This window comes from Leuciscus leuciscus (genome assembly GCF_965113295.1).
Source record: "Leuciscus leuciscus genome assembly, chromosome: 24".
NCBI lineage: Eukaryota > Metazoa > Chordata > Actinopteri > Cypriniformes > Leuciscidae > Leuciscus > Leuciscus leuciscus.
The window spans coordinates 8,422,248-8,435,073 of NC_138723.1; the positions used below are offsets into that span (position 1 = coordinate 8,422,248).

Genomic DNA, 12,826 nt, shown 5'->3' on the forward strand with positions numbered 1-12,826 from the left:
TAAGTAAGAAAGAAACTTCAGTTTAGTTTAAAAATAAATTAGCCTATTAAAAACATTCTAAAAAGGATATGTTGAAGGAAATTCAGATAGTTCTAGTAGATTAATCTGTGAACTCCAAATAGTAACAACCATAAATGTATACTATTTTTTCCTGAGACTATAAATTCGTATTATTGGATGTGTAGGCTATTATTAGCCATAGACTGTATTAGCCCAGTAAATCATCGCACCGTCACATGGTCACCACGCGGCGTCGCTGCAAACTAAGCAACAATTCCCTCTCAGCGTTCAAATATCCAACGGTGCTAGTAAATGCACATGAAACACCAGTCCTTTTCTTCCGAACACTTTATTTATTATATTATATTTTTTATATTATAGATATAGATAATGATAATGATAATAATATGCATGTAGCCTATTTATTTTTGATTTAATGTCTCCGTGTGCCACTGTTGTATTAAAGGCTATGTCTGGAAAAAGAAGACACCTGCACTTTAGTTAATCATGATTTTGCTTTTATTGTCATTCATTGCGAATTAAACATCACGATATAGCTACATAAAAACAACCTCGACGATCAAAAATGAACCAGGCTTGACTTTGCAAACCTAACCCATTGGGCTATAGTGTCAGTAACATGTGTGTGTGAATTTGAAATGTGCTTAATTGTAATTTATTGTGAAAATAATGTCGTAATGCAAAATAAATAAATGATCAACATATGACTCCGATTCGGAATTTGACTTAAATTTGTTATATTCATCCGACGTGTTCTTGATAGGTTTGAATGTTAAGCATATAGATGTTTGTTAATCATTAACTGATTAGAAAAGTTCTCGTGCACTATATTCACTTGACTATCCGAATGAGCGCGCGCGCACCGGGCACATCTGCAGTGACGTCATGTCGATCCTCCCAGTCTCCGTCCTCGCGCTGCCAGTGTGTGAGTTTGAGTTTGAGTGCTGGCTCAGATCCGCGCACAGTATTAAAGACTGCAAGTCTCCTGCATGCGCACCGGTTCAATGTGCATTACTGTTATTATTCATCTCTGGTGAATCAAAGATCACGAGACCAAACAATAAGCCATCACACACGCTGGAAACTTGAACAGTTAAACATTTGCTGAGTTACACAAACTTATTCAACAACTTTTTCATATTTTGGAGATGGGTGCATGGAGTTTTTTTTTCATTGCATTGCTGATGCAGTGAGTTCATGAAGAGCTTTTTTTTTTTGGTGCTGTACAAGGACACAACTACATTTGTTGGCATGAGAGGTAGAGAATGGCTTGAAGCGAAACGAGAGATTTGCTGAAGAATGCACTGAAGTGGATTCAAGTGAAGATTTCTACTGTCTGCATGTGTTCAACAACAAACAAAAAAAGATGAAGACGGTAACTATCATTTTTTACGGTCTTTCAGACAGGAAGGATAGTCTGGGCATTCCCAGTGGAGTTTAAATTGAAAATGTCAATATAACGGAGTCTGTTTTTAATAGTAACCCTTTGTAACTGCTTTATCTCAAGCGACGACATTAATGACTACTTTATCAAGCAATAAAAAAGAAACAAAATAGAGTCCCTTGGTGCACATTTGTAGTCCTCTGACTGGGCTTGTGTGTTTTTATTTCAGCGGTCAGTGTAATAGTGTTGGGCTGTTGCCAGCTGTCTGGGTCAGACACGTTTTAGACTCGAGCTGCTGTCTGAAGGAAGCCGCTTTATTAAACTCATGAATGTTCGTCTGCACAGTAACTGCCGCTTCTGCTGCGATAGTAAGAAATACACGCAAAAGGAGGTGATATACAGGATATATCTGTTGGAACTGGACGACTCTTATGCTGGATGTTCGAGAGAAAAGCCGGCATTTGATGTTCATCCGGTGAGTTACTTCTTGAGCTGCTTTACTATTATCACATAGAGCTATAAAACATTGAGTCTAGCAATGGTACTGTACTACAGTCATGCTTGTGCTTTATTATGATAGATTGATAGATAGACAGACAGATAGACATAGATAGATAGATAGATAGATAGATAGATAGATAGATAGATAGATAGATTGATAGATTGACAGACAGACTCATGTCGTTCCAAAACTGAATGACTTTCTTTCTTCTGTGGAACATAAAAAATGTCTCATTCTTTGTTCTGTTGGTAAACTGTTTGGTTAACATTCTTCAAAATATCTTCTAAAAAATGCATACAGGTTTGGAATGACATGAGTGTTAGTAAATGTTGACAGAATATACATTTTTTTGGGTGAACTATCCCTTTAAGTCACACTTTGAAAAAGTGTAATTTTGTGTCAGAAATAACAATTTAAAAATCAAATAAATAATAAAATAGAAATACGCTGTTCAAAATGAAAATATTTTGGCACTTTCTGGATGTCAGTAGTTAGCGGATCATGTTCCGCACCTGTGGTTTCTCTGATAGGACGCCTGTGTGAACTTGAGAACTGGCTTCATACATCCACTAAATCAGCTTGAGACCAGATGATAGTACTGCAACACTGCAAAAAAAACAAAACAAAAAAAACCAACTCAGAAACCTTAGATTAGTTCTGTTAAAAGCTCTAACAGCATTCGAGTGTAGATGACACTTTATTTCATACTTCGTACATTAAATAAATACGTGTGGGTCCCATTTACACATCAACAAATGTTGCAAAGTTCAAACCGGCTGGTGAAACTTCAGTCTGATCATCCAGTCATGTTATTTGTAACAGGTTTTCATGCCTTAAATCGGAAACAGGCAGGGTAGCTAATAGTCAAGTGCAGGTGTGAAAATGATAACCTGAAGTTACGGCATCCCACTCAACACCTATGAGCTCACCATTATGTGTGTGTGTGTGTGTGTGATCAAACCTGTTCAAGTCCAGATGTTACAGCTGCGGAATTGCAATCTGCTCTTGATGTTTGATGAGACACAGTTGAAACTTTTCTTCATTTTGTAAGATTAGAAACTGGCAATTTTCCACTGACAAGGTTTTTTCCACTCTCATTCATTTCCAGGCAAACAAATGGATCGTTCGGGACAAGCTCCTAATATAGATCTGCTGCTCTGGAATAACATGAAGAGAGTTCTTATGGACTCTTGCCCTGCTCATGGCTGACAAAAGTGCAGGCACAAGTCCTTCCTAGAGACTTCACCTTTAGGAAGACTTTTAAACCTGGGATTAAGTGTGAACTGAGATTCGAATGTGTCGAGGATGCTTGTCATGGATATGTTATGGTGCGAAGCTGGATTGATCATATCGCTTTAATCCACTTGTAGCCTGCCCTGACCCCCCTACCCCCACACCCATGTCAGATCTTCCCTAAATTATGGAACTTTTTTGGAAGACGCTGACTTGGATATTTAGCCTGGTCTTGGCCGCTGCTGAAGCTCAGATCCTTTCATACAACTCTCAAGGTAAGTTTAACAGAAAGTGATGTCTGTAACTGTAACAGCTGATATCATACCAGTTCTGAAAATTCACCAGACAAGCCATAACTCATTTCTGCTTACAATGATGTCATAAGGACACTTTAAGCTCTACCCAGAGGAAACTTTTATTGCTCACTTATGTTTCATGGAAAGTATCAAGCTTGTCTCAGGTGATTCTCCTAAACTTCCTGAAGAGATATTGAGACAATCATTGACATACAGCAAAAGTGTGGGTTGAATAACTCAGATGATATGATCTTTGAAGAAGTTCATGAGCAATATTTGAGTTCATTTTGAACACTGTATGAGACATTTTTGAGATCTCCCCAAAAACTCTGCAGGAGAAAAATCAGAGAAGCCAAGATGCCTAGTAGAAACACATCTCATTTGTTTCTTTATTATATGAACAGATTAGTAAAATATCTCTTTATTATGTCATTTGTTTCTCTTAGACATCAGTGAGACAAAATAGAGAGCAAATGGAGTAATCCATTTGGAGTAAACCCCTCAGTAATCTCACTATTCTTCTTGAGTATCAAAAGAGATCTCAACAATGTCTCAAACTGTGCTCAGATTTGCCAGTCCAGAGGGAAATTGTATTGCTCTTGCATAGCATCAGATGTAACTAGCACCTTAACACCTTTATCTCAGGTGTTGCTCCTGAAAAACATTTACTCCCGGTTTCACAGACAAGGCTTAAACCTAGTTTGAGACTAAAATGCATGTTTGAGCTGTTTTAACTGAAAGCAACTTGCACTGATATATCTTAAAATATGTCAATGCCATTGTTTTGTCTTAAGATGCACACCAGTAATGTTTTAATGTTTATAAAAAAAATTTTTTTTTTTTAAGGCTTAGTCCTGGCTTAATCTAAGCCCCATCTATAAAACCAGGTCTAAGAGAAATGTCATGAAAAGAGTTGAGACATCTGACTTTCAGCTAATCAAATTTGACCCTAGTTTGAGACAATGTTGTTCTACTCTGAAATGACAAGAGGCGACATGTGAAACGAGACATATGTGAGATTACTGGGAGAGAAATCTAAACACAAAAGTCTCCATTTGGTCTCTTTGAATATCACTGCTGTGAAGGAGAAACAACTGAGACATTAAAGAAATGTCTGCAGTCAAATTTCAGATATTCAGACATTTCTCATCAAATTCTTCAAAGACCAAATTACTTTATAATATCCACATTCATTTATGTCTATTTTTATTTCTCTAAAGCAGTGGTTCTCAACTGGTTTGGCCTTGGGACCCACATTTTCCCATGGCCATTATGGCACGACCCAAATTTTTAGGAATTTGAACCAACTAGCTAATTTATTTATCAGAAATGCATACACACAAGTGCTGTCCCACTTTACTCAACATAGGCTATGTTTCACTAACAGTGATGAATAAACAGTATTATAAGGTAAGGCAGCAACCCCAAACTAGTTAGTAAGTTAATGTTAATAAAACATATGGACACTGATTCTAATGAATAGAATGAACACCATACCTGGATACAAATCCTTCCCAGCTTACAAACGATGTACCACTTACAGTACTCTTTGGTAATTTTGGTAGTTGACAAAGAAACTACGACACTGTATGCTCTTAATTTTGACTGCAAAAACTCATTCTGTGTGAATTGGCCCTGACAAGTTACAAAAATAACATTAGAATACAGACACTGACATATAGCCTGACATATTTCAGATAGTAAAACAGGACAATGCAAGAAGCCGGTCAGTGGAACGGAAAAGAACCTGCAAGGTGTAGACTTTTTTTTTAAAGGCCCCCTGAAATCAAAATGTACGTTTTTTTAGCTTTTAATATGAATATGTAAGCCTTAAGGGTTATGAATAAGCTGGTGTGTTCTAAAACAATGACAGAATTTGCATTTAGGAGATATAAGCATTCAAAACTTACAGTCTCTCACTTCCGCTAAAATGGATCAGAGATTTTTATGACATCATTGCGGACTTCAGCTTCTCGTCACATCTTCTGTCCAATCAAATGCTCTCGAGAATCTAAAGCTCCGCCCCCTATGCTATAAATACCACCTGGCCAAAGCGACCGTTGACACGTCACGGAGCAATATGGGTTGGAGATGTGTGTTTGTTTGCTCAAACGTTCAAGTTTTATTCCATTTTCCAACTGTATGTTGGTTAAGAATGAAATGGCTAGAATTTATTCACACCTGAATCCAACGTATCATCAGTGCTCGGATTCGCTTCCATGGTGCTGTCAAGTACGACTTGCAGTCTGTGAGGTAAACTAAACGCTTTTGGCTATTTGAAAAGGGGGAGGAGCCATTCAATATGTCCCGCCTTAGCTTCCTGTTTCAGTGGAAATTGCGTCAACACATCATGCAAAGTTGCGCGTTTCAAGGCACTTCAGTGGGCCTTTAAGGTTTAACTTTTTTCTTAACTTGAGCACCTTGTTTTTAGTACACCGTGTCATGCACGAGACACTGCAAAAGACACGAGCACAACGGTCAAACGCCCCCGTCTAGTGCGGAACAATGGAATAGTAGCACAGTCATATGGAAAACCGTGTTCCGTCTGACAGAAAATCAAAGCCTTTGCAGAAGAGTGAACAGCATTCACGGCACGCACACCTTTCAAAATAAAAGTACGGTTTGTTGTTGTTTCTTTGACTACACACTCGGCGACCCACCCAAAACGGTCTTGTGACCCACTTAGCAGTTGAGAAACACTGCTCTAGAGGATTTTTAGGAAACAAAGTTGTTACACTTAGAAACTCACAGAAGCTGTGAAAGATCAACCTCTAAGCAATTAAACCTTCCTCTGAACACACCTGCCACTTACAGTGCTGAAATTGCTTGTTGATTTTTGGTTTCCCATGATTACCCTCCTTTGTTTTGCTCACTGTTATCTGCTTCACTTTATTACCCAAAACCAAAAGCGGAATTCCTGTCCACGCTGGAGCACTATCAGCTGACAGTCCCAGTGCGGGTGGATGAGAGGGGCCAGTTCATGAGTTACACTGTGAAGCATTACAGGCCCGGTCGGCGGAGACGTGGACTGGACCAGGCTGAGCTGGACCACACTGAGACCAGGCTTTTTTACAAACTCTCCGCCTACGGCAAGCACTTTCACCTGAATCTGACTCTCAACCCCAATCTGGTTTCTAAACATTTCACAGTAGAGTACTGGGGCAAAGACGGACTAGACTGGCAGCATTCAGTGGTCGATAACTGCCACTATGTTGGATATCTACTGGATCAATATAGCACTACAAAAGTGGCATTGAGCAACTGCAAAGGCTTGGTGAGTACAGCAGATTTTGAAAATCTTCATGCTTTTGGCTGTATGAGAAGGTAAGTATGCTGTTTTTCTCCAAAATACCTCAGGAAAAGGCACACTGTTTTCTGCATAAAAGAACAGATTGGAAATTGTACATTCACACAGGGATATGAAAGCATGCTGGCCAATGACATGTGGAATATGCATTGCATTTTATTGCCCACATATCTAAAGATCTTCAGCTGAAGTGTTTACTTCCTCAAAGGGCCCCATATTTGCTGACTTAGCCTTTTTTTTTTTATGTGACTGATATGCTGTCCTTACTGTGGATGGTTATTTCTAAACCCACGAGAATAGGTGCTATTACTTTTAGTGATTGAACTTATGAGCTTCATCTGACAAAAATGCTTTATTTTGCACTAAGAACATCTAGAAAAAGTAACCGCAATACAACGACTCAGAATACCTTAATAACTGCGAAGCAAAAATATAGTTATAGTCGAAGTGTGTAATTTCTGCAAAAGTAAAGGTTGTTGTCAACCAGGTTTCCTGAACACTCTGCTGTTTGTTGGACAAATCGATAATCCCGCCCAACCCTCACGGCATTGGTTCAGTTGCTATACAGGGAAGCTGATTCCCTTTCTTGGGAATCAACCTACAAATGGCTTCTTTGTTGTCTATTAAGCCTATTAAGCTCAGATAGGAGACAGGATTTTAACATTGAAAAATGTAGTTCATTGTCCCTGTCAATGTCTTGCTCAGCAGTTTAACTCCAGAGCTTCAGGCCAGCGTCCAAAGTGAGTCAGCGTGTCTATATCACATTAATAAAGCTTAGGCAGCTTCGAGAAACTCATGCCTCATGTTTGACTAACACAAGAGAGAGAGAGAGCTTAAAGCACCTTGTCTGTGTTGCTGCCAGAGTTCTTATCTATGTCCCTGTCTCTGTGTACACGGCTGCTTCTGCTCACTGTTAAAGTGACTGCTGAGTGACAGCAAAATATTAGCTTAGCTGTCTCTCTGCATCGGGCTTGAATCCCTCTTGCACCTGCAAGCCCGTTGCCAGCTGATTCCTATCTCACGCTGAGCATTTCATCTGGAGGGGACTTTGACGTTGCTTGACTAAACCACGCTCTACACGGTTGCTGTGAAACGTGGCTTCCTGTGATGCGATGTGATTATTGAAATGTTAGATCATGGCTCTGACTAGTATAAACTAGTTTTACATTTCAAATTGCCCTAACAACTAACTTCTGTAGGAAATTTTTTTGCCCATACAGTGAAAGTCGGTGGGGTCCGAAACAATATTGGACCCCATTGACCTCCATTGTATGGACAAATAAAAAACATTCAGACATTTTTCAAAAGATCATCTTTTTCCAAAGAAAGTAATATAGGTTTGGAACAACATTGAACTTTAGCTTTAACACGGCTACCTTAACGCAGTTACCTTTATCTACTTTTCCAAAATGGTGGCTTGACTGTAGTTTAAATACTTTAAATTATGAGTAGCTTGTATCTTGGCAGGCTTCAGTTTTAAAGTAGCTTCCCCAGCATTGGAACTTAGATATTTGTGCATGTTGTGTCTTTAACTTGACAAGAGACTGAGGGGAAAATTCCCAAGCGAGCCGGCCCTGTGCAATTACCTTAAACTGGTGTGTTCATGTGGGAGGACAGGCCTCGATATTGGATTCCACCCTGGTATCAGCAGCACCCTCGCATAAATCTATGAGAATTTAGAGTGGCTCTGCTGGTCCTGAGGCATTTCCTGCAGTCACTGTGTCTGCGTGCAAACACAAAACCTTCTCCCTAAACCACTCTGCAGACCTATAGTTTCAGGAGATCAGTACATAGCCAAGCCTGTAGAGAGTTTTACCTGAACCCCTGAGTTGGACATCGCAAGAGATAAAAAAAAAAAGATGATTTAAACAAGTTTCAATACACCTCAGGATCTCGCGGCAGCATTTGTGACGTAGTGTTGAGTACCACAGCAAATAATTTTCTGTTCCTTAGTTTGCTAAAAACATCTCAATGGCAGTGGTTTGGCTGACACACGACCCCCGGGAAGCATCCGACCTGTTTGCTGCTCATGGGCATTCGGTTTTCGTCCAATTTTGTGGGCAAATCACTAATAGCTTTTGACTACTAATGACTCACAGATTGGTTGATGGCACCACAAGAACAAGCAGAGGCTTTCAGCAGTAACTAATCGGACCTAGAAATTAAAAAAATAAAAGTCGGTTTTAAGCTTTAAAGGTTGGGTAGGCTTTTTTTTATAAAGACTTTTCATTATACTGGTTGAAACTCTTCCCATCCTTATAGCAATCAATAATAGAAGTGGTCTAAATATAAAAAAAATTATACGTATTCTGTGGAAGTCTCAGGACCAAAAAATGTTGGTCCAATGTATCTCCATTCCTCCGCGCACCTGCTCACGCAGTCATCACACGTCAGTGCAGAGTTGTAGACAGACGTCAGACACAGAGCACCGCAAACGAACAGCAGCCGTGTTTATAGTTCCTCCTGAACCAAAACGATGAGCTTATGCTGGGTTCACGCCATGTCATAACCGTAATTACGAGACGGCAACCCTTGACGTTCTACCCGGAGCTGTTCATGTCCTCAGACTCGGATTAATGCGTTTCTATGTCAACACTATCAATGCCGAAATGAATATGCAGCAGTCAGATGGTACAAATCAGCGATCTAAGATGTTTACATTCATTATTGTAATGTTATGTGCTTTGAGACATGAGGTAATCTAACACGTCTCATGAGGCTTTGCAGACGCTGCTATGTTCGTTCATGTGTTTTGAAGGAGGCGTGGCTTTGGAGACGCTCTGAAGGGAGGGTGTGATCTCATACATCTCATGCATCTTAAAGCTAGCTGGCTATTGCTAGCCTTTCCTACATTCCTACCCTACCTTTAAGAGACCAAAAAATGGTTACTGGTTAAACGTCTGCTAAATTGACTTGCAAAAGCAAAGCACATTTTGTCAAAAAGGAGTTATTGACCAAAATCGGGCCTCTTAGATTATGATCTGTCCCGTTACGGACTGTTTTTGCTCATTTACACTTAGTTTGCGAGGAATCAAAAATATAGAAAAGCAATTTTTCTCACAATCAGTGTTGGTGTAGTTACTGTGTTTTGGCTCTATAGAATTTGCAAACAGAATGATAGTTACAGCATCTACCAGCATTGGCTCTCTGCTGATGCTAACAGGCTAACTAGTAAAAAACAAGCAAAAAGTGTTTACAGTAATGCACTTACTATGAAAGCCTATGAGAAAAGACATTGCAGAGAGATGTGCTGTTAAATCTTCCTTTCTTTTTCATTTTTTCGTTTTTTATTGGTGGTCTGTTGGCTGAGTTCCCTGTGTTTGTAAAGGTTAAAACTTCTGCACTAGTCTTATGCTAACACTTTTGTTTTGTCTGTAGACAAACTTTCAAAATTGTGTATATTTTAACATTTATTCTGGTCTATTGTCTTGCCCCATAGATTTCCGTTGTAAGTCACTTGTAAACATGATGTTCATTCACATCTGCTGTCAATAGAGTTTAGAGATTGTTTTAAGACATACCAGCCATCCATCTTTCCATTTCACGTTTTTGGCCACATAAAAGAGTCCTATATGACCACAACCAGTTAATTAATCTAATATCATGCATCACAACTGATCTCATGTAAGTTTGATCTTTCCCAATGGCTGGGATCAAAACTCATTCTGAAAGTAAAAGCAAACTTAATGTTCCACTTCATTAAATCATCCACAAAAGTTTTAGCTTGTAGTCCTTGAGAAATTCCAATCATCTGTGCTTTATCAGGTTCGTAATATTAGCTTTTTCCCCATAATTCCCCTTTAGTTAGAATGGAGAACGATACAGTTGCAATGATGCTAAGATGTTAAATTATTATTGTTGCAGCCAAAAGTACTGGCTCACTTGACTTAATAAATCGAGATCTCTGCATTGCCTCAGTCATTTTATTGAAACCAAAAATGGAAAAACAATCCTTTGAATGCCTCAGCAGTTTTCGCCGTGCATCACACAGCATACGGCTTATATCAACTGTGCTTTTGTTTTGCGTGTGCAGCGTTTGCTATTTCTTTGTAAAGATTTAATTGGTCTCATTGTGGAGTTTTACAGACTTGGAGAACATGCCAGAGCTTTTTTTCTTCTTCTTTTTCTATAAACACATTTCTGAGGCACTTTTTGAATTTATGTTAAATTGGGGGTGATCAAGGGCGCAGATCTGTGTGCTTTGGTTCGAGTCCAGGTAATTACGGTGTTGTTCTTTATGTAATTGGTGGTTTTGAGTGATTTATCTCGTTGATTTGTATTGTGGCATGTTTTTGCATTTGCTTGCAATGCTGAATGATATGAAATCACTTGAAATAATACGAGTTATAATTATCTGCGTTCTGGTATAATCTAAAGAGACTATTTGTAGAGATGATAAGCATGTGATGCAGCCATTAAAATGCTTTCTTTTTTTTTTTTTTTACAACCTTGTCCGTGACATTGCAGATGGAATATTTCAAATCTTGTCAATGAACAGATTTCCCTGTGTGCTTTTGGTGTAACCTATAATTTTCTCTTTTCTTATCAAGCATGGTGTCATAACCACAGAGGACGAGCAATATTTAATAGAGCCATTAAAAAATATATCCAGAAATTTCAGTGATGTCAACCACGAAGGACAACCACATGTTATTTATAAAAAGACTTCCATTCCCTCTCCACAAGAGCCAAGCGAGGAGTTCAGCTGTGGTGTTTCAGGTTGGTAAACCTCCATTTGGCCACATTGTGACATAAACAGCTATTGATAGCAGTTTAGGAAATGATGGTCAGTGGTTCAGGTTTTGGCTGGAAGTCTCTGCAAACAGCCTCGTTGAGTGAAGATCTACTCTAAAGTTCAGCTGAACCTCATTTTTACTAACAACTGAACTGCTAATTAATCATTTTTTTTTATGAAAATGTGAGTCATATTTGTTTTCTCCAGACCTCACAATAAGCAGGACACCCTGCTACGATACCAACCCTGAAGAGAACCCAACGTACCCAGTCCCGGGCAGCGACAGCTCGACGGGTGGCCATCGCCAGCGCCGGTCCGTCAGTTCTGAACGCTTTGTGGAGACCCTAGTGGTGGCGGACAAAATGATGGTTGGCTACCACGGTCGCAAAGATATCGAACACTACATCCTGTCCGTAATGAATATTGTAAGTTTGGTCCTGCTTTTCTCATGCGTGTTTGTCTCAAATGCATGTTCAAATGCCTTTTTAAGGGACCATCGGAAGAACTCGAACAGCATTTGGCTGACTTTGTGTCTTTTCTTCTTTTCTGGAGGTCAGGTTGCCAAACTTTACCGTGATGCCAGTCTTGGAAACGTTGTGAACATTATTGTAACCCGACTGATTGTTCTGACAGAAGATCAGGTCAGTGTTTTTAATGTGATGGAGAAGTTTTATGCTAATGTGATTCAGAAGTCTTAAAGGGACAGTTCACCCAAAATGTAAATTCTGTCAGTGTTTACTCAACCTCATTTTGTTCCAAACCTGTATGACTTACTTTCTTTTTTGGAATACAAAAGATGATATTTTAAAGAACATTCATCTGTCTGAAAATCAATGGGGTCTAATGTTGTTTTGGACCCCATTGACTTTCATTGTATGGATAAAAAACGACAATACAATTGTCATTTTTGTGTATTTTATTTTCAGAAAAACGAAAGTCATACAGGTTTGGAATAACATGAGGATGACCAAATTTTCAGTTTTGGGGTGAAATATCCCTTTAACTTTTTTTTGCACTGTTCTGCAAAAACAAACCATTTAAACAGTTTACAGCTGCATTTTGGTTTTGCAAAAGGTCATTGTTTTTCAGCAGCACTTCCCAAGACTAGGCTAGGTGACATTTTCTCCCTAGGCTCACGCACATGCATTACTATTCCTCGTTCTTGTCTTTTGTCTGCATTAGCATTAAATGAGTGTGAGCTCAGAGTATTTTTAGAAGCTTAGAAACACACCTCACAGTAGTCTGCTGTTTTATTGGCCTGAACAAGACAGATGGAATCATGAATCGTCGGACCACTTTTAAACATAAAAGTTATTCGAACAGATATGCCTAGACATTGTCCCACAGG

At 39.1% G+C, this 12,826-nt stretch overlaps 1 protein-coding gene across 3 annotated transcripts in view; it reads left to right on the top strand.

The window, feature by feature from the left end:
* Nucleotides 1-957: 957 nt before the first annotated feature.
* The window catches only part of adamts6 (ADAM metallopeptidase with thrombospondin type 1 motif, 6), an 87,698-nt gene continuing 75,829 nt past the window's right edge, over nt 958-12,826 (top strand). Inside the window, exons 1-7 of one of the 3 annotated variants that reach the window (XM_082157415.1) lie at nt 958-1,396; nt 1,635-1,880; nt 3,016-3,415; nt 6,346-6,710; nt 11,294-11,462; nt 11,686-11,903; nt 12,036-12,119. In XM_082157415.1, coding sequence (XP_082013541.1) covers nt 3,328-3,415; nt 6,346-6,710; nt 11,294-11,462; nt 11,686-11,903; nt 12,036-12,119 — 924 coding nt within the window. In that variant the 5' untranslated portion in view covers nt 958-1,396; nt 1,635-1,880; nt 3,016-3,327. Of the gene's footprint in view, nt 1,397-1,634; nt 1,881-3,015; nt 3,416-6,345; nt 6,711-11,293; nt 11,463-11,685; nt 11,904-12,030; nt 12,120-12,826 lie in introns of those variants that run through there. The other 2 variants (XM_082157416.1, XM_082157417.1) reach the window with 2 other exon arrangements.